Consider the following 21,871-nt stretch of genomic DNA (forward strand, 5'->3'; position numbering starts at 1 on the left):
CGATGGTTCACTCCCCAAGTGACCGCAACGGTTGGAGATGCGTCAATCTGAAGCCAGGAGCCAGGATCCCTTCTGGGTCTCCCACGTGGGTGCAGGGTCCCAAAGACTTGGGCCATCCTCGACTGCTTTCCCAGGCCACAAGCAGGGAGCTGGATGGGAAGCGGGACCGCTGGATTAAAATTGCGACCATAACGGATCCCGGCACGTGCAAGGCGAGAACTTTAACCACTACGCTATCGCGCCGTGCCCTATTAAGGAGTCTTTTTAAACCAAGCTTGGTGATAACAGGGCCCACTAGAAATTAGCAAATGGCAAGTTCATATAGCAATCCAGTCTGAATCGAAACCCGGAGAGGAACAAATGGTCATTACCCTGACGTCCATCTGTTAAACTGAAGACCTACGCCCCGGCTTTCCCAGCAGTAAGTTAGCCTAAGGGACATACAGTGAACAACCTGGGCACAGTTAGAAAGCTGCAGACACTCGCCTTTTCCTGGCTTTGCTGTCCACATTCAATTGCTGCTACTAGCGGCCTCACCTCTCCTGGAACTCTTGAAAGTACACAAATTAGAAATACAAAGACTCTTAACATTCGCTTCTTCACTGACTCACCCAAGCAGTGAACAGAGGGTGAGCAATACAGATATACAGGGGCCATGCTCAGGGGCTACCTGTCCTTGGAGTCTGTCCATGGGAAGCCAGAAAGCAAGCAGGTACTAGGGAGGCCAAGTGTCAGAGTGTGGAAGCAAGCAAAGGAGAGAGAGAGCCCCTCCCCATCATGGGGCTGTTTGGAAGCTTGAGAGGGGAGTGGTTACACAACAACGCAATACTTCCCTTAGAGGTTCCAGGTGGCGATATGTGAGCATCATAGGTGGGCAGAAGGGGACCCCTAGGTAGTGGTGGGTGTGAGTGGCTTGCAAACTTGTGATCCTGAACAAGCTGCCTACCCCACAACATCAGCACCGCCATTGACCCTCCTACAGCTCTCGTGTGGCTGTTGGTGCTGCTGCTGCTTTTTTCCCATTCTGTGACCCTGGCATGGGGAAGGACGGCAGTGTCCTCGCGCATGGACTTGGCATGAGGGTTTAGCTTCAGTACAATCCTCAGATTCTTCTGTGGGTTCTATTTCAGAACTCAGTGTCCATCTTCTTGAGTGAGGAGCTCTGAGCGCTCTTTGGATCTCCGGACTTTCCAAGATCCTGCTGAGGTGCGTGTTGTGTGTTTTACGCAGGGAAGGTTGTTGTTACCTTGTTAAGAAGTCGTTTAATAACAGTACAAAACACAAAATGCCAAGGCAAAATGGCCTGTGCCAGTAGGGAATGCAGCACCCAACCAGCATACCTCCCACTAAAGGTTTAGGTGAGGGACTAGTGTGTGATGGGCAGAGCCGGGGAGAGCTGCAATACTCATTGGTTCCAATGGAGGTCGGGGCTCAGAATAGATCCAACCCAGGGGTTACAACCACCAGCTGATCGGAGTGATGGATTGTGGCGGGCACTGTGCTTACTAATAGTACATATAGGAGCCTGGACTGGGAACGCCTGAAAGTTTCTTTGGGGATTCCCCTGAACAAAATGGAGGAATCAAAACATTAACCAAGAAAAGATGGAAGATGGAGTAGATCAGTCAACCACCTCAGCTATATGCTTGCAGCGGAAAACTGGACAAGGGGAAACTCTAAGATAGACTGTGTTTATCAGTGGACTCTGCACCAGTCTCATCATACCTGGACTGTTGCTGATGATATGTTGGAGCTTCTAATTGATCAAGGTGACGCTCTGCTGGCTCTGCCTTTAAACCTGAGAGGGCCTCCCTAAGAGGCCGTTGAACTTGACTGGACAGTGGGATGCTGGACTCTGTATGGAGTGAGCCTGTAATTAGGGAATCCCAAAGGAACCTGAGCTGTGGTTATGCATCATAGTGAAGGAATTCACCATGGGGGAAGAGTTTGGGGTGAAGGGGGGAGAATCCCAGTACCTATGAAATTGTGTCATGTAATACAATGTAATTAATGAATAATAAAAAAAAAAGAAGTCGTTTAGTGCCAGATGCTGTACAATTCATCTAACTTCCAGACAGACTCTCAGTTCAGATGCAGCAATGCCCTATATAACTATAAGGAGCAAACTTTAAAATGCCCAAGTTGAGACTAGTACCTTGGCATAGTAGACTAAGCCTCTGCTTGCAGTGCTGACAAGTCTCAGCTGCTCCGCTTCCAATCTAGGTCCCTGTTAATTTACCTGGGAAAACAATAAAAGATGACCCTGGTCCGTGGACCCCTGCACTCACATGGGAAACTTGAAAGAAACTTCTGGTGCCAGCCTCAAACACTGAGGCCATTTGGAGCTTGAACCAGCAGATGAGATCTTTGTCTCTCCTCCTCTCTGTAGATTTGCCTTTCACACACTAATAATAGTAGTTAGTGTATAATAATAATAATTGTTAGTGTAATAATAACACTAACAATAATAACTAATAATAATAAATGCTTCGGTTGCTCACATGGAGCAGAGTAACACCAGAGCCATCTGGGAAGGCCCAGTTGAGCCTGCTATCCTCCAGTCGGGGTGAGGTTGCGTCCCCTGCGCTGTGTCTGTCCAGTAACTGTTGCTCATTTTGCCCTTGCCAGCCCTCATTCTCTGAGAGGTGTGGGCCTTTTTGATAACATTCCAGGCTTTAAGTTTGTTAAGAAGCCCAACAGTCTCCTCAGGTTTTGTGTAGCCTCCCACTTTATCTTTGACCACCAGAGGAAGTATAGGAGTTTCCTCAGTGCGATGACCTTTGGCCATGACCTGTGTTTGGTGAGGCTGTCCCAGTCAGGGCAGAGCAGATGGAGTCATGGTTTTAGGTCATGTTCACTCTACGGTGCCAATGGTGCCAGCGTTTGGTTGGTGCTGGCATGAGGCCTCCTTGGCACATATTTCTGGCCAGGTTGGTGAGTCCCACTGCCTTAAACTCAAGGAATCCCAGCCACAGCTGACCAGGCCCCGAAAGTCAGCTCTGGTCAATGACTTGCTAACTTTGCTTACAGTGCTGGGCTTGTTGGTTGTTTTGCTGTGGACAACTTTTGCAGGATGTGAGAGAGATCACACAGACAAGTCTAGGATGTATTAAGGAGTCTTTATTAACCAAGCTTGGTGATGGCAGGGCCCACTAGAAATTAACAAATGACAAGTTCATATAGCAATCCAGTCTGAATCGAAATCCTGAGAGGAACAAATGGTCATTACCATGAAATCTGTCCATGAAACTGAGGACCTATGTCCTGGCTTTCCCAACAATATATATTATTCTAAGAGATATACAGTGAACAACCTGGGCACACAAAGCTACAGACACTCTCCTTTTCCTGGCTTTTCTGTCCAAGTTCCATTGCTGCTACTAGCGGCCTCACCTCTCCTGGAACTCTTGAACGTACACAAATTAGAAATACAAAGACTCTTAACATTCGCTTCTTCACTGACTCACCCAAGCAGTGAACAGAGGGTGAGCAATACAGATATACAGGGGCCGTGTTCAGGGGCTTGGAGTCTGTCCATGGGAAGCCAGAAAGCAAGCAGGTACTGGGAAATCCAGGGGTTGGAGTGCCAGAGTGTGGAAGCAAGCAAACGAGAGAGAGAGAGAGCCCCTCCCCATCATGGGCCTCCATGGGGACTTATGAGGGGAGTGATTAGGCAACAACACAGTACCAACGCCTCTCAGGTTTCAGTGGTGATAGATGAGAGTCATTTGGCTCACAAATGGACAGAAAGGTTTACATAGGTGGGGAAATGAAGCTTCCTAACTTGTGACCCTGAACTAGTAGCCTAAAACCATAACACACAAAGTTCGGAATCCCTGGCCCATTGGAAGCCCTGAATGTAGTAGGTGAAGCGATTATTTCTTGCCAGATGAGTCCCCCTTTTTGGAGATCACGTATATTAGCAGATGAGTACACCCAATGTTGGCATGGTGGCTGAACGGGCTAATACTTTACCTGCAAGCACCAGCATCCCATATGGACACCAGTTTGTGTCCTGCCTGCTCTTCTTCTGATCCAGTTCTCTGTTTACGGCCTGGGAATGGCAAGGGTTTGGAACATCCTCTACTGCTGTCCCAGGCCACAAACAGCGAGCTGAGTGGGAGCTGGAGCAGCCACACGAATAGGTGCCTCAGACTTTTCATTTAATGGTTTCAGTAGCTGTGGATGGTCATTGGCTAGATGCATTTATCATCAGAAGCTACAAATTGGTGGCATTCAAATTCTTTCATTCCTTCTGAATTTACTAGCTGGAAATCTATAAAGAACTTTGTTCATCAGCCAGTTTATTTTATTTTTAAAAATATTTATTTATTTGTTATTTTTTGTTGGAAAGGCAGATTAAAAGAAAGAATGAGAGACAGAGATCTATCATATCTTGGTTCACTCCCCAAATGGCAGCAATAACTGGAGCTGAGCAGATCCAAAGCCAGGAGCTACTGGGTCTCCTACGTGGGTGCAGGGTCCCAAGGACCTGGGCCATCCTCGACTGCTTTCCCAGCATCATGCTGACCCCTCATCAGTTGTCTCAAGGTAAATTCCTGAGAAAAAGTAACATAAATACTTGATTCTTTCTCTTTATTTTCCAGTTTTCACAGTCATGAGAAAGCATCAGAGCATCTTCCAAACAATTGTAGTTAGGTTTGAAAGGGTGCAAAAAAAAAAAAAAAAAAGGATTGTAAGGGTGCTTATGTGCAATCACTAAATGTGGATTTTTGTATTTAATGCATTTCAATTGCTTTTATGCATCATTTCTTTGGTATTCATATTCTTCCATCTGTGGCTAGTAGAAGCTCCTTTGAACTGACTCCTAAATTGCTTTTTAAGTTGCAATAGTTGCAAGATATAACAGAGAGGAGAGCTCCTGTGTCTTTTTTTTTTTTTTTTTTTTTTTTTTTTTACCCAGGGTTATATCTTGGGCAATCATAGTACAATATAACAAACAGGAAATTGGCATTGATATATTCCACCAGGTGTCCTGAGATTTCTCTGGTTTTACACTCATTTATTTGTGTGCACTTAAGTTTAGTTTTGTGTGTTTTTTTTCCTAATAATCTTTCTTTTTTCTTTGTTTTTGACAATCTTTACATAGTTAATTAGGGAACAAAAGTTCAAGGGCTACAGGAAAGTGGGTAAGACAATTATTTCTACATTATTTTTTCTGTATCTGGGATAAAGGAGGACATAAAGGGAGAAGCCCCACCCTAAATCTTTTTTAAATTTTTATTTTATTTATTTGAAAGAGTTACAGAACGAGGGAGAGAGAGAGAGAGAAAGAGAGAGAGAGAGAGAGAGAGTTTTGCTTCTGCTGGTTCACTCCCTAAATGGCTGCAATGACAGAGCTGGGTAAATCCAAAGCCAGGAGCCAGGAGTTTCTTTTGATTCTCCCACAAGAATCAGGGTCCCAAGCACTTGGACCATTCTCTGCTGCTTTCCTAGGTGCATTTGTAGGGATCTGGATCCAAGGTGGGACAGCTCCGACTCAAATCAGCCCTCTGATATGGGATGCTAGCATTGCAAGCAGTGACTTAACCAGCTGTGCGCCACACTGACCCCTCAATTCTATGTAGTCTTTTCACATTTACCACATGTAGCACATAATCACCAAGGTCAAGACACAAGGGTCAGAACAATATCATCACTACAAGGATCCCTCATGCCTCCCTTTATAACTACATTGCTCTTCTCCACTAATACGTTCTCTAATACTATGATTTTGTCATTTTGACAAAGTAGATACTTATGTTCTGCAGGTTCAGTGCTGGGGTTGAATACACCACTTGGGATCCCTGCATCACACCTCAGGGTGCCCCAGTGTCTGCACGGAGCTGGATGGGAAGTAGAGCAGCTGGGACATGAACCGGTGTCCATATGGGATGCCAGTGATTGCAGGTGGAGATTAGCCAATTGAGCCGTTGCGTTTTCCCCACCTGCCCAGCTCTGTCTTTGATTCTGGTTTCTTGCTGACTTGCACCCTCGAAAGCAGCAGGCGGTGGCTAAGCACCTTGGTCCTTGATATTTGGTTTGAGTTCCTGACTCCTGGTTTCAGCCTGGATTAGTCCCTGCTGTCATGAGCATTTGAGAAGTGAGGTAGTGGATGGGAGAGCTCTCTTTGTCTCTTCCCCCTCTCTGTTATTCTTTTAAATAAACAAAAAAATTTCATTGAGCTATATAAATTGAGTCATAACATGTAACTTTTTTTGAGACCGAGATTTCTTTTTTTTTTTTTTAATCAATTTTTATTGGAAAGGTAGATCTACAGAGAGAAAGAGAAACAGAGAGAAAGTTCTTCCATCCACTGGTTCACTCACCAAATGGCCACAATGGCAAAAGCTGAACCAACCTGAAGTCAGGAGCCAAGAGCTTCTTCTGGCCAGGTCACAAGCAGGGAGTTGGAAGGGAAGTGGGGCAGCTGGGATATGAACCAGCACCCATATGGGATCCTGGTGCATGCAAGGTGAGGACTTTAACCAATGGGCTACCATGCTGGGCCCTGAGTTGTTTTTTTTTTTTTTTTTTCCTAAAAAATTTATTTGGAAGGCAGAGTGACAGACAGACAGACAGACAGACACACACACACACACACACACATACACATACACGCAGATAGAGGAGAATCTTCCATCCACTGGGTGGTTTACTCCCCAGATGCCTGCAATAGCCAGGGTTGGGCCAGACCAAAGCCAAGAGCCAGCAACTGCATACAGGTCTTCCATGTGAGTGTCAGGGACCCACGTACTTGAGGCATCCTCTGCTACCTTCTGGGGTCCGCAGGAGCAGGAAGCTGGATCAGGAATGGAGGGAGGACTCACTTCTAGGCTCTCTGGATACAGCTGCGGGCATTCCAAGTGGTGCTCACCTGCTGCACCACAGTATCTTTCCCAGACAGACTTTTTCCTTTGAGCACAATTCCTTTGAGTTTTATGCAAGTCTTTCTGCGTATTAATCATAGGTTCATTTTTCTTGCCCAGCTGTGGTATGATGTACCACAATGTTTTATTGGTTAAGCTGTTGTGAACAAGGGCATACAGACTTTCATGCAAACCTATATCTTTAGTTCTCTGGGACAAATGGCCAAGAAAACATTTGTTGGGTCATAAAGTAAGCACACAAACATTGTCAAATGAGCTTTCAGAGTGGTTGGTCCGTTCCGTTCTCCCCAGCAGTGGCTGAGTGACCCCGTTGCTCTGCATTCTTGCCCTTTCGCATTATGGCTACTGTTCATTCTAGCCGTTGTATTAGGTGTACTGTGACATCACATTGTGATTTTTTTTTAATTTTAAGGAGATTTATTTTTATTTGAAAGAGTTACAGACAGAGAGAAAAAAGAAGAAAGGAAATAAATAAGTAAATAAATAAATAGCGAGCTCCCCGCCCATTTGTTCACTCTTCGAATGACTGCAACAGCCAGGGCTGGGCCAAGCCAAAAGCAAGAACCAGACGCTAATCCCCAGGTCTCTCATGTGAGTGCAGGGGCCTAAGCACTTGGATTATCCTCTGCTGCTTTTCCACACTCATCAGCAGGAAACTGGAGCAGAAGCAGAGCAGTTGGGACTTGAACAATAGCCCATATGGGATGCTGGTGTTGTAGGCAGTACTTAACCCTCTAGCCACAACTCCGGTCTGTGTGTACATGCATGTGTGTGTGTATGTATGTGTTAAAATGATCTGTTTACTTTGAAAGGCAGAGTGACAGAGAGAGAAATATCTTTCATTCTCTGGTTTACTCCCCAAATGGCCACAATGGCTACAATTGGCCCTGGCTGAAGCCAGGAGGCTGGAATTCCATCCTGGTCTCCAACATGGGTGGTACTTGGGGCACCTTCTACAGCTTCTCAAGGCAGAGTAGCGGGGAGCTGGACAAGAGTCAAGCAATAAAGGCCCAAAGGGGCATTCTGTTAGGAGATGCTGGCCTTGTGAGCTGTGGCTTAATCCACTGCACCACAATGCTGGTTCCATACTGTGTTTAACTTGCATTTTTCTAGTAGCTAATGATGTTAACCATCTTTTCGTGTGCTTATTAACCATCTACATATTTCTTGAGTACAATATCTCTTTATGTCTTTAAATTTATTTTCACATTATTTGAAAAGCAGGGGGGGCGGAGAGAGGGAGAGAGAGAGAGAGTTGATTTTAGGTTCATTAATGGAAAGCATGGATTTTTAAAAAGTTTAAAGGGGCCAGCATGTGGCACCATGAGCTAAGCTGCCATCAATGACACCAGCATCCCATATGCGCACTGCTTCAAGTCCCTCCCAGCTATTCCACTGCTCATCGAATTCCATGCTAATGTGGATGGGAAAGCAGCAGAAGATGGCCCCTGGGAGCCATCATGGGAGACCTGGATGGAGTTCTAGGCTCTTGACTTCTGGTTTCAATCTGGCCCAGCCCTGGCTGCCTCAGCCATTTGGAGAATGAATCATCAAGTAGAAGATCTCTCTCTCTGTGACTCTTTCAGATAACTAAATCTTAAAAACAAAAACAAACAAACAAACAAAACCCCAATGCTTTTGGAGGCATTGTTGGGTATTGTAGCACAGTAGGTCATCTTAGCACCCAGGACTCCACATTCCCTATCTGTAGGCCTGGAGTCAAGTCCTGTGTCTGCTTCCAGTTCAGCTTGCTGCTGCTGCTGTGCCCTGGAGGCAGGTGACAATGACCCCAATGGAGTTCCTGGCTCTTCTGGCTCTAGGTCCACCCAATCCTGGCTGTTGAGGGCATTTTGGGGTAACCCAGTGGGATCATCCATCTCTGTCAGTCCTTCAAATAAATATGTAAATGAAAAAAATTTTACCAAGAAAAGTTTAGAAAGAGCAATTGGCACTCAGTCCCTCAGGTGCACTGTGACAAAGTCACTGTACTGGGCATTGTGGCCTCAGGTTGGGATCCCAGGCATGAACTATACTGCCACAGACCCCTTCTGCCCTTTCTGAGTAGGTTAGCCGTGGGGAGTGTCAGGCCCCTGCTCCCAAAGACAAGGCAACATGAGGAAGAAGTTCAGTAGTTTATTTCTTGGTGATTGCAAGGGCTCTTGTAAAAACAGCAGGAGTGGAGGCACCGTTCTGGGCTTCTGTAGTCTCAGCTTGGGGCTGTGGGTAGAAGGTGAGCAGAGTGAAGCCAGGTCCCTCTGGAATGAAGGTTCCAAATGTGGAGTTGGGGTGCAGGGGTAGGAGGACATGTGGGGGAAGCTTCAGAGCCAGATGTCAGAGCTGCAGTCGCCCCCAGGGTAGCGGATCTCGTGGGCTAGGGCTGGGCCAAGGGGCTCCTTCCCGAAGTCCACCAGGAAGTTGGAGTTCAACTTCAGCCCTCCCTTATCTGTGTCCACATCAACCTGCAGCATCACGGAGCCTTCCCTGTGGCAAAGAGGAAGCGGGTAAAGGAGAGGACAGAGATGCCCAGCCCTTCTTACACGTGTGCGTCAGAGGAAGGCCCTGCGGCAAGCAGGGGCTGCTGTGTAGCCTGCATCTCACCTGATGAGATCAGGGTAGAACTGCTTGTCCCAGCCACTGTAGAGCGACGTGGAGACATAGAGACGCTTCCCGTCAAGGCTAAGCTGGATCATCTGAGGGCCTCCAGCCACCCGCTTCCCCTGGGAAGAGCAGGTGTCAGATAGAAGGGGCATGCACAGGTCCTCTAAGAGGGGTGATTGGATGGTGGACTGGCCCAACACCCTAGAGCCCCCTGAGATGTTGCTCCCATCCCGCACCCCTGCCCCAACATCCTCTTTGAGGTGGCCTGTAGGGTAGGGAGACCCCTCACCTTGACCACCAAGGGCTCTGGCTGGCATTTGAGCTCCTGGTCCTCCAGCACTTGCACTGGGCCTCCCTTCACAATGCTGCCCCCTAGAAAGATCTGAGTGGGCAGGGTCAGAGGATGAGGATGGAGGACAATGGTGGGAAAGGTGGATGGTATAGGAAGAATAACTTCCCCTGCCCTGATTAGGGCCCTTCAGGCTTGGCAGACATGTGTCCCTATGTCCAGCCACAGCTCCCCATAGGCTTGGGCCTGTAGCATCCCTCAGCCACATTCTTGCTTTTACTTCACCTCCCTTATCTCCCCAACCCAGCTACCTCCCCACTTTGCTCCTCCCTGCTGGGACCCCCACCTGGCCAGTGAGGCGGGGCTTCTGTGGGTTGGAGATGTCGTACTGCCGGATGTCCCCGTGCAGCCAGTTGCTGAAGTAGAGGAAGCGGTCATCCAGTGACAGCAGGATGTCCGTGATCAGGCCTAGGGAGCAGTATGGGGATCAGAGGCTTTTGAGAATGTTTTAAATAGAGACTTAATTTTGATTCATGGGAGAGGTAGAGAGAGACAGAGGCAGATGAGGAAGCAATTTTCCAACTTCTGGTTCACTCCCCAAATGCTAATAACAGCTGAGGCTGGGCCAGGCCCCACTCAGGAGCCTGTTGTAAAAACTGGGTCAAAGCCGGGTTTCCTTTGTAGGTGGCAGCAACCCCAGTCCTGGAGCCATCACCCGTTGCCTCCTAGGGTGCACAAATGCAGAGGGAGACTGCACTTTTGATGCTAGAACGGGGGTCAGAGTTGGGATGTAAACCCAGGTACTCCCACAGAGAATGCTCCCACTGCCTGCTTCCAGAGGCGTTTGTAAAAAAATATAAATAAATAAAACTTGGGCCCGGCGGCGTGGCCTAGCGGCTAAAGTCCTCGCCTTGAAAGCCCCGGGATCCCATATGGGCGCCGGTTCTAATCCTGGCAGCTCCACTTCCCATCCAGCTCCCTGCTTGTGGCCTGGGAAAGCAGTTGAGGACGGCCCAATGCATTGGGACACTGCACCCGCGTGGGAGACCCGGAGGAGGTTCCAGGTTCCCGGCTTCGGATCGGCGCGCATCGGCCTGTTGCGGCTCACTTGGGGAGTGAATCATCGGACGGAAGATCTTCCTCTCTGTCTCTCCTCCTCTGTGTATATCTGGCTGTAATAAAATAAATAAATCTTTAAAAAAATAAATAAAACTTGATTTATTTACTTACTGGAGAGGCAGAGCTTACTTACAAGCTCATTCCCTCAAGCACCTGCAAGGGCCTGGGGCTGGGCTGTGGGAGCTGAAAGCTCCATCATTCAGCTATGGAAGTCTGCACCTGCTGCCTCCTAAGGTCTGCACCAGCAGGAAGCCAGGCGCAGGAGCTGAAGCCAGGGATCACACCCAGATCCTTCAAGATGGGTGTGGGTGTCTTAATCACTCACTAGCCTCAGTGCTCCATCTGGTTCAGACACTTAAAGGACTCTGGTTCCACAGGCAGGGAGTGAACCTTCCAAGTCCCATTGTCCCCCTGGGTACTCACCTGGCATTTCGGGCAGCATCCAGCCCTTCACCTTCTTGGGTGGCACCTGGATCACCTTTTCCACGGACCAAGAGCCTCCCTGCGTTGGAGAGTGGAAGGTGAGGGTGGGAGGCAGGGAGGTGAGCCGTTGGTCCTGGGTGCTAAGGGTCCCATCTGGGTCTCCCCTAGCTCTTCTCCCGCTAGCGTCTACTGCCAGGCAGGTTCTTGAGGCAGGAGTTTTGTCTGCTGCGCCCTGCTACCTTCCCAGCTCCTAGCACAATGCCGTCTAACTCAAGAACTCATCAAATAGCTTGTGAAGGAAGGAGTGAGGAAGAAAAACACAGGACCCATCAGGGTTCAGGTGTGCTTTGGTCTGCAAGCTGATATATTTTTAAGCTCCTGTTGTAAGGCATTAGGAGGTGGGGCCAGTGAGTAGGTCACTGATTGAATGGATCCGTGGGCTCCTGGATTATCTGGAGAGGGAGTGGCACTGCCTCCTGTGTATGTGTGTGTTCTTTTGGTCATGTGATATCCTGCACTGCCTTGGGACTCAACAAATGTGGCTTTTGGACTCAGGCCCTCTCAGCCGCCATAGCCATGAGCTAAAACAACCTCTGTTCTTCATCCATTACCCAGTCAGTGCCGGTCAGTGCCATTCAGTTTCAGCTGGTTTTCCAAGATCAGCTGGAAAGGAGTCCAGCACTGAGAAAGGACACCCCAGGCTTGGGTCTTCATTAGTTTGTGTTCCTGGGGAAGCCTGGACTGGCTGGTGGAGCCGGGGAGCATTTTCACAGAAGCCTGGTGTGCGTGTGTGTGTGTGGGGGGTGGGGGCAGAGGGCGCTGCTGCCAAAAGGGGAACCCTTAGAGGGTGGCACATTACCTCGTTCTTGTAGAAGCGCTGGATGGTGGAGCTGAGGGTGCAGCCCACGAAGCCCTGGGAAGCGGCCGGGTCATGCAGGAAGCGAACTTCCAGGGGAATGAGCCCATCCTTCATAGTCAAGGTCTGCACCAGCTCCCGGCGCTGCCAGTCCCAAACGTGCAGGTGGCTGCCATAGCGCCCTGCGGTGGCAGTGGGTGGAGGGGGCTTGGGATCAGACAGAAGGGCACGGGCTGAAGCTGGACACCCACCCACCAGGGTGGCAGGTTGGGGGGGTCAGAAGGAGGTTGGAGTCAGTCTGGGCCCACAACATCTTCTTTTTTGACACCCAGCCTGGGAGCCATCTGAGAGAAGTGGCAGGGAGGGCCCGTGGCAGTTGGGGCTGGTGGGTTGCATTCTCACCAGCTTCCACATCGGCAGGGTTGAAGCCATCTCGTAAGACGTTGGGTGCCGCCCACTCACTGCTCATCATGACATTGTGTCGAGGCTGGTACCAGAAGTCATAGCCCAGGGGTGCCTCACCCCCAGGCCGCTGCCATGTCCCCTTCACCTCAAAAGTCTCCGCATCCAGCAGCACGAAGCCCCCTGAGTAGGACAGGAAGTAGCGTGTAAGGCACTGGAGATTCAGTCAGCAGCCAGGCCATTCTCAATTTTCCCTTCTTTTGCCTAAGAGGCCGGAAGTGGTGTCTGACCCCTTCTTCCTACTGGCTTGAAATCCATGCCTCCAAAGGGTCCCATTCACAGGTGTCCTGGCTGGAGGTGGAGGCTCTCCCCTCCCTAGAATTTCCTCTCCCTTTGAGTCAAGAGACCTGCTGGGACTCGGGACCTCGTGCTCCTGTGGCCCTTCCTCCCCCTAGTTGGAAGGGGACCCTTCCCAGGGTGGCAGCCTCTTTCCTTTTATTGCCTTAACGAGACACACAAACCAAGCTTATTCATAATTCAATATGTTGTGTCTTTCCTGTGTTATAACACCTTCATATAGCTTTGCAAATACAACCAGATGTCTCCTCCTGAGTGTTACAAAGTTTATGAATACTGCACTCCCCACCATCTTCCATCCACTAGTTCACTTCCTAAAAGCCTGAAATAGCTAAGACTGGCTAAACCAAAACCAGGGACTGGCATGGTGATGGAGCGTACTAATCCTCTGCCTGTGGTGCCGGCATCCCATATGGACGCTGATTTATGTCCTAGTTGCTCCACTTCCCATCCAGCTCCTTGCTAATGGCCTGGGAAAGCAGTGGAGGATGGCCCAAGTCCTTGGGCTCTGCATCCACAAGAAGAAGCTCCTGGTATGCAGCTTCAGATCAGCTCAGCTCCGCCCAATGTGGCCATTTGGGGAGTAAACCTGGTGATGAGAGATCTCTGTTTCTCCTTTCTATGTAACTCAGCCTTTCAAATAAAAATAATAAATATTCAAAAACAAAAAACACCCATCACCTCTCCCTTACACCCCCCTCTCCCCAAAAAACCCAGGAGCCTGGAATTCCATCCTGGAACCCAAGTCCTTTGGCCATGGTAATGCACGGCCTGCCACGCATGTCAGCAAGAGGCTGGATCAGGAATGTGGAACAGGCACAACTCGAACCAGGCACTCTGATGGGAAAGGGGGGAACCCCAAGCAGTGGCTTAACATGCCGCACCACAACGCCTGCCCGATGGAGGGATCTGGTGGAACATACTGTGGCAACACTGAGTGATGACTAGGACATGGACAGTGGGACCAGGTTGCAGGATTTGAGTTCTGACTCTATAACTGATTAGCTGTGTAACCTCAGCTAAGTCTCTTGCCCCATCTGTGTCTCAGCTTTCCTATCTGCCAATCAGGGTCACCACAGCACCTGCCTCCATGTGTGTCTGGCACACAGCGGACATTCTGTGTTTGTCAACCTGGATCTTGCCAGGAACGAGCTGGCAGATAGGAAGCTGAGGAGCCCTCGGGGTTGTGAGAATTCACGCAGCTGCTGTTGTGTGTCGTTGTTTTAGAGGGCCACATGCATGTTCATTCGCCCGCAGCAGGCTGTTCTGACTGCCTTTCAACTGACTTTATCAGTCAGGACTTCCAGTTCCAGAAGTCATGGGAACAGCTAAAGTTAGGTGTTGGAGAGGACCCAGCACCTGGTTCTGCATGGGAGGTCATTTCTACCCCTCCCTGGGCACAGGACCCACCCCAATGCCTCCTGGTGCTCACAGAGCAGCCACGCTGAGAGGTACCTTTGCCGTTGCCCTTGGGGTCTCCCAGGGTGCTGATCATGACCTCCCCGCTGGCCAGGCAGTGGCTAGTGTGCAGGTAGCTCAGATTGCACTTGTCTTGGATCTCCTTGGCCTCGATGACCTGAGGTGGCAGGGGTGCAGGTGGGAAATGCAGTCCGGGTCTTCTGCTCCTTACCCTGATGCCCCCCACTCTATCTGCAGACCCCTACTCTATCTGTGGACAAGCACATGTACCTTCCTCTCCTAGCAGGCACCAGGCACAGCTTTGAGCTGGTGACTCTGATAGAACTTTAAGGGACAGTCAGGGAGACTGGCAGTAATTCTCCATGCAGAAAGCACTGATGCTCCTCCAGGCTCTGTCCTGACAGCAGGCCCGCCGCCCAGGGACACCTTGTGTATTGTGGGGCTGGGTGGTGCCAGCATCCAGCAGCTAGCACAGCCAGTGCCTGGCACCAGGAGGATTCCCTGTACTCCTAACTGGGTGCTGAGATTCTCCTTGTCTCTCAGGAACTTGGATGCTTCCTTCCTGTGCCTGGGTTTCCTGGCCTTTGTGTGTGCAGTGCTCAAGGGTGACCCCAGCGTAACTGGCTAACTCCTCCCTCCCTGCTCGTGAGTTGTATCCTACCAATAAGCAAGGAGCAAAAGCATCTGGCTCAGTGACATGGGGTGAGGGTGCTTCCCGCCTGTAAGGTGCCAGGGCCACAGGTGCATGAGGGCTTCCAATTGGGCAAGGGCACATGCCTTGTGCAGCTTTGGGGCGCGGGGCTCCGAGGCCACGTCCACTATGTAGATGCGGGAGGATATGAGGCAGGGCAGCACCAGCTTGCTGCGGGACTTGGTGCTGTCGCCAAAGCAGCTGCTGCAGGTATTCCATCCTGAGTGATGCAGCTCGTCCTTCAGGTAGGGCATGGGCAGCCGGTGGATGACCTGGAGAGGAAGGACAGGGTGTGGGGCTTGCCCACGTGGCTCCTCTCCCCCTTGGGCCTGTCTGTGGCAGGCAGCACGGCGTCAGCTGCATTCCAGCCCTGCCCTGGGTCCCAGGGGAGGCTGTCCTTGTGCATTGAGCAGCCTGCACAAGATGAAGGGTACAGCCAGGAAAGGACAGCACCAGAAGAGAGGGTCTTGGGGTGCACTGGTGTCCTACCTGGCAATATTGAGGGGACTTGGGATTCACATCCACAGTGGCCAGATAATCCGGGGCTTCAATGCCTGTGTTCCGGTAAATGCACGGCAGGTAGACAATCTCCTCCCGTGGTCCTAGAGGGCAGAAGTGAGCAGTGGGGTACGGTGAGGTGGGGAGAATGGCAGCAGCACTTACTGTGCCCAGAGTCCCAGGGTTGATGGGGGGAGGCGAAGACCAGGGCTAGGGTCCCCCACCATGGGTTAGCCAACGTGATGTGGACTCCCAGCTGTTTAACAGTTACCTTTCATGGCTTCCAGAGGGGTGGCGTAGCCAGGCCCACACTTGACGCACTTTGTGTCTGCTGAGATAATGAGACAGGTGGATGGGAGCAGCTTCTGTGGAGCTGAAAGACCTCTCTCTACATGCCCCCCACACTCTCCTGGCAGGCCCCACCCCCAGCCTCCCTCCCCACCCAGGCCTGAGCAGTGTGAGAGTGTGGCAGAAGGAGCTGCACAGAAATGACCTGTCGGTGGACAGCAGAGGCTGTGAACTGCAGGGGTTTCGGGCCCCTGGGGTCCCAGCCTCGTCCCACCCCTGAGGGGTGGATGCAGCTGGAGCTCCTGACTTCAGCTTGCACACACTTCATCTATCCAATAGGAGGTCAAGAGAATGGCACAGCGGACTTTGTGAGATACAGACAGCGGCATGCAGCCCTCTGGGCTCTGGAGCCCCATCACCTCCAGAGCAGTCATCGGGGCAAGGGGTGATGCCTGTTTACACCTCCAAAATGGATCTACACCATGGGACCCTGCAGGGATAATTCCTGTTCTCCCAGTGCAAGGCTGTGCAGCCTGGTAGCCTAACTAAGAATCTGGTCACCTAGAAGGGCACAGGAGGCCAAAGTTCAAGGTTAGGGTGTAGATGGCAGCTTCATGACCTAAGGCCACTTTGAGGGGGGAACTATGGGCGCACCCTCACTTCCTTTATGGGTTCAGGAAGGTGGTTGGCCCAACTCTGCAGAGCTCAGGAGACTACAGGTGGGGAGCTGGCCTTTGTGTTCCTGACTGCTGGCCAAAAAGGCCACACCAAGGAGCTGAAGGCAGAAAGAAACGCTGGATTGCAGTTCAACAGCACTGGGCTCTGCCTCCTGCAACAGCTTTGAAACTGGGTCTCTTGTCTTTTTGTCCTTCAGCTGCAGAAAGGGATTCTACTCTCTTAACTCCTTCTCTAAATGTGCAAGTGAAGACAGGGTGTCCAGAGCACGTGTGTATAAACGAGAAAAAGTTCGTAAGAAGCATTAGATAAATGTGGACAAAGTAAAAGCCTGCAGAAGCACTTTCCTAAGGGGGAGGATAAACAAACATGGAACAGAAAGTGCCAGAGGAAACAGACAATGCCAGTAGAGCTTGGGATCAGATAGTTAGAATAAGAGAGAGAGAGAACCCGCGAGCACACTGGGGGAGGGGCAAGCCCAGAGCCAAGCCAAGGCATTGAGGAGATTTGCTCTGCTCCACCACCAACCGGGCCAGGGCTTGGCACATGATGCCAGGGGGATGCCAAGGAGGTTGCTGTCAGTAAGGGAAAGGAAACCACCCCCAAGGTACCAAAACAGATACAACAAGAACCACAAAAGCAAACGCCACAAAACCAGAAAGAGTCATAGAGGAGGGAAGGTGCTGAGGAAGTGATACCCCCTCCACAGTGTCTGCTCTTCTGGCTCTCTGCCCTCCCCCCTCCTGGCGGTTTAGGGTCAGCCACGCCACTTAGGCTCCAGCAAGCCTGGGTCTCAAACCAGGTCCCTGAGCATCTTTAAGAAGAACCTAGGGGGCCCAGTGGCATGGCCTAGCGGCTAAAGTCCTCCCCTTGAACACCCCGGGATCCCATATGGGCGCTGGTTCTAATCCTGGCAGCTCCACTTCCCATCCAGCTCCCTGCTTGTGGCCTGGGAAAGCAGTCGAGGACGACCCAAGCTTTGGGACCCTGCACCCGCGTGGGAGACCCGGAAGAGGTTCTAGGTTCCCGGCTTCGGACTGGCACAGCACCGGTCGTTGCGCTCCTCTCTGTCTCTCCTCCTCTCTGTGTATCTGCCTTTGTAATAAAATAAATAAATCTTTTTTAAAAAAAGAAGAACCTAGGCACAGTTTAAGTTTTGTTTTGTTTTGTTTTAAATTATACATTTAATTGAAAGAGAGTGAGAGAGAGAGAAAGAGAAAGAGGGAGAGATCTTCCATCTACTGCTTCACTCCCAAAATGGCTATAACAGCCAGGTCTGACCAGGCTGAAGCCAGGGACCAGGAACTCCATCTAGGTCCCACACATGGGTAGCAGGGACTCAAGGGCTTGAACCATCATCTGCTGACTCCCAGGGTGTGCATTCCCAAGAAGCTGGCTTGGAAGCAGAGGACCCGGGACTTGAACCAGGCACTCTGATATTCGATACGATTGTCCCCAGTAGTATCCTAACTGCTGTGCCAAACACCTGCCCCATTTGTTTGGTTTTGGATGCCAGGCTGGCTTCTGGGAATCTTACCAGGTTAGAGGAACAATGGTTCTAAAGGGGCAAGGACAGGGACTGTGGGATTGCTGAGGGAGGGAGGCAGAGGTGCAGGTGAGAGACACTGAAATGGGGGGGTCCCTGTCTTGGCTGTCAGTGCCTTGCAGAGTGACCCAAACACTGAAGGCTTTTGGGTTCTACTTCTGGAGCAGGAAGTTGGCCTGGAGCTGGAACCAGGATTATCTGGGTGACCGCCAAGTGTGTAGAGGCTCCCTTTAAGGCCCCCCCCCTGGTTCTCTCAGCAGCCCCCCCTGCAGAATGGAACTGGGTGGGAAGCCCAGGACCACCCTCCCACACAGAGTGGGCTCTCTTCCTTCTGCAGGCACTTGTGCTGCACCGAGGAATGCGGTGGTGTGAGGGTAGGGGTGCAGAGAGTTAAGCTCCTGGAGCAGAGTCCAGCCCTCCCTGCCCCATCCAGAGCAGGAACAAACAGTGCAGCGGTGAGCTGTGGGGCTATGGGAAGCCCTCTCCTTACCCATGGTGTCGCTGGAACCCGCTGACCCTGACAGGCTTGCCGGGAGTGGGTAGAGGCTGCGCAAACGCGAGGTGGAGAGTTGTGCTGGTGTCCAAGATGGCCTGTACCGGCAAGGGGCAACAAGAGGGAATTTATACACAGCCAACTGGGGGCGGGGCCGGGGGAGGGCCTGGGCTGCAGGGTGAACTGCACGGGCAACTGGCCAGGATGTTCTCAAGTAGCCCGGCAGCTGTGGTTTGAATTATGGTGTATGTGTATGTGTGTGTGTACACGCAACATTGTTCCTATACAGGAAAATCTGTACTGCACATGGGTCTCTTTCCCTCATGCATGGGGACATGCATGTGTGTTCCTCTGTGCCTCTGTGCTGCCCATTTGTGAGCTCTGATGTAGGTTCTTGGGTGAATGTGTGTGTATAGTTTTGTGCTGGGGACAGGGGTTGGGGGGCGCTGTTGGTGCTTTTGTGCTAGCTTCTCTGTGTGTGTGTGTTTGCGTGTGCCTGTGTGAAAGTGTGCCAGCGTTTATGGATACATAGAATACGTGCCTGTGTGTGAGTGTGTGAGAATGCACATGTAGGGTTCCTCCACCTCCCGGCACTCACCTATGTTTTGGGGTTCATCTCTTGGCATCTAGGGCACCCAGGGTTGTGGGCCTTTCTGTTCACATCCGCACAGCCAGGGTGGGGAGAGTCACCCTGGGAATCCCTGTCCTGAAATTACAGTCCCTCTCACCTGAGCTCTCCTTACCCAGGTCCTCCTGCTGCAGTGGCTCCCACAGAGCTGGGGCCCAGGAATTACCCCTTACTTTTTCCATTAACCCCTCCCTGCTTTGAAGTGGAGATGAAGTTGGCAGCCCATGATTACCTGCTATTAACCTCATAAACCTTGGGAGGTGAAAGTGAACTTCCTCCCCCCACCCATCCCAGCCTGGTGCCTCAGTGGCTATTGGGCTAAACATATATGGAAGGACTGGGGGGAGGGGAAGGGCAGGGCCCAGGGACAGCCCATCTTGATGCCTCTGTTCCCAAGAGACCTGGGACAATTCTTAAAAATCCTCAGGAAAAGGTGTCCTCCAGCTGGTTGTGGGGTGGGCTGCTGCACCTGCTAATAGGAAATCCCGGGGAAGGCCATTGCCCCAGGCAGGCAGAGGGATTACTCATCCTAGGGTTACAACCTGATCCCGTTAATTCCCTCAGGGGAGCCCTCCAGTAAGGGAGCCCACCCAATCTGGCCCTCTCCTTGGTGCTAACAGCCTCTTTTTCCCTAAGATTGGCTGCTTGCCCAGGGAAACCCCTGCTGCCGGCTCCAGCTCTGAGTCTGCAGAAACCACTTTCATCTTCTTGGATAAAAGTTCTGGAGGTGGGCCCAGCGTGGTGGCCTAGTGGCTAAAGTCCTCACCTTGAACACCCCGGGATCCCATGTGGGCTCCAGTTCTGATCCCGGCAGCTCCACTTCCCATCCAGCTCCCTGCTTGTGGCCTTGGACAGCACAAAGCTTTGGGACCCTGAACCCTCGTGGGAGACCCGGAAGAGGTTCCTGGTTCCTGGCTTCGGATCGGCACAGCACCGGCCGTTGTGGTCACTTGGGCATTGAATCATCAGATGGAAGATCTTCCTCTCTGTCTCTCCCTCTCTGTATATCCGACTTTGTAATAAAAATAAATAAATCTTTAAAAAAAAAGTTCTGGAGGTGAAGTTTTTATGGGGTAGGCAAGAGGGCATCACTTGAGTTTGAGTGGACCCATAGACAGAGTGACAGGTTTTCTGAACCAGAGTGGAGGAGGGCAGCTATACTGGAGCCTTTGATGTCTGTTCTTCCAGAACCCACAGTGAAGAGCTCATGGACCCAGGGTGTAAGCTCCTCTCTGGCTGCCCAGGCCGGGAGCGGCAGGGGAAGCTTACCTTACCCCCAGCACCCTCCACCCCTCCTGGCCCTGTCCTGTGTCTCTCGTCCTCACCATCATGCCATCAGCCAGCCAGGCAAACAAGGAAGCCTTCTGTGCAGGCTGCTGCCCCATGGGCTGCGTCCTTTGCAACTTCCTCATCTGCCTTCCTCCTGCCCCTCTAGTCTTCTTTTACTTCCCGCCTTGTTTCCTCCACCCTCCTGATCTTTGGTTTGAGGTAGCCCACCATGTAAGATATGAGACACAAAGTAATCCCAAGCTTACGGCTTCTTGAGTCAAGCTCCAGGAAGCTCCACGGCTTTGTTTCTTCTAGAGTTTTCCTTGGCTGCCAGTTCCTTCTTGCCCCTTGCTCTGACCTGACTGCTCCTCATTGCACCTCCATGGCGTCCCTCACCTCTGCTTTTTCACTGTGCTCTTGCTCTTGGAGCTGCAAGGCCATGGTTGGGGAAGTGTCTCAGGGTGGGCTGTAGTTGGAGGCAGACCCAGGACAAGCAACCCATGGCCCCTTTGTTGCCTCTGGCAAAGAATTTAAGCTTTTACTGTTAATAGTGGAGAGCTATTGTTTCCTCAATACTCCTCTTTTTTTTTTTTTTGTTTGGTTTTGTTTTAAAGATGTGTTTTATTTATTTGAAAAATGGACCTAGAGAAAGAGATCTTTCTGGTTCATTTTAATGGTTGGGTCTGAGCCAGACCAGAGCCAGGAGCCAGGAGCTTCATCCTGGTCTCCCATATAAGTACAGTGGGTCCATGTTCTGCTACTTTTGTCAATGCATTAGCAGGGAGCTGTGTTGGAAGTGGGGCAGCTGGGCTTTAAACAGGTGTCCTATGGGATGCTGGCCCTACAGGCTTTGGTGCCTTAACCAGCTGAAGAACTGTACTGGCTTCCCATCGGATCTACCCTTCCTTAGCCAGAATGCAACCTGAGTTAGTCAACTTAGGATTCATGGCAAGTCTCCTGAACCCAGTCAACAATCTTGCCATCCTGGGGAGGCTGCCTGGGAAGGCCAGGGTGAATGGGGCCAACCTTATTTTTGTTGGTTTAAGTTCCAGGGAAGCACACGTAGCCTTAGAGGAGGCCAGGGGGTTACGTAACCGCTGTTCCTGAACTTTAGTCCTGGCCTCCACAAACAGGAAGTGGCTCCTCCTCCAGGGACATGGGGTATCGGAACTGGGGCTGGGGTGGGCGTGGCTGCTGCCAACCCCCTCCCCCGCCATTTGCCACCCTGGGGTAGATTGCTTTGGGGGCCTCTTGATATGTGAGATGTGAGGAAAGGGAACAAGCCACAGGAAAAAACAGGAACAGGAGATAAGGAAGTTGGGAGTCTCTATGATTAATCTAATGTGGGGTGATGAGAGGGAAGAACTTGGCATTCCTTGAGCAAGATAAGGATGAAGCAAAAGCAGCAGGAGTCTGATAGGAGGGAGAAG

General features: G+C 51.0%; 1 protein-coding gene across 2 annotated transcripts; it reads right to left on the minus strand.

The window, feature by feature from the left end:
* Positions 1–9,164: 9,164 nt before the first annotated feature.
* Positions 9,165–18,642, minus strand: SELENBP1 (selenium binding protein 1). Of its 2 annotated transcripts, none has more exons than XM_058660261.1 (12): positions 18,542–18,642; positions 15,814–15,873; positions 15,534–15,646; positions 15,131–15,316; positions 14,390–14,510; positions 12,578–12,760; positions 12,179–12,357; positions 11,320–11,398; positions 10,124–10,245; positions 9,778–9,870; positions 9,489–9,607; positions 9,165–9,371 (listed from the first exon to the last, which is right to left on the minus strand). In XM_058660261.1, exons 1-12 carry the CDS (start codon positions 18,543–18,545, stop codon positions 9,209–9,211), a joined length of 1,422 nt encoding a protein of 473 aa, XP_058516244.1. In that variant the 5' UTR covers positions 18,546–18,642; the 3' UTR covers positions 9,165–9,208. The 2 variants fall into 2 exon arrangements, with proteins under 2 accessions (XP_058516244.1, XP_012783576.2); XM_012928122.3 differs by having other exon boundaries at positions 15,814–15,870; positions 18,542–18,641.
* Positions 18,643–21,871: the final 3,229 nt, after the last annotated feature.

The sequence above is a fragment of the Ochotona princeps genome, chromosome 2, assembly GCF_030435755.1.
Source record: "Ochotona princeps isolate mOchPri1 chromosome 2, mOchPri1.hap1, whole genome shotgun sequence".
In the NCBI taxonomy this organism is placed as follows: Eukaryota; Metazoa; Chordata; class Mammalia; order Lagomorpha; family Ochotonidae; genus Ochotona; species Ochotona princeps.

Coding starts and splice junctions, on each gene's coding strand:
- SELENBP1 (XM_058660261.1), bottom strand. Junction 15,647..15,813: donor CCCTCTGGAAGCCATGAAAG/GTAACTGTTAAA, acceptor TCTGCCCTCTAG/GACCACGGGAGGAGATTGTC. Junction 10,246..11,319: donor GATGCTGCCCGAAATGCCAG/GTGAGTACCCAG, acceptor ACTGCTCCCTAG/GCCTGATCACGGACATCCTG.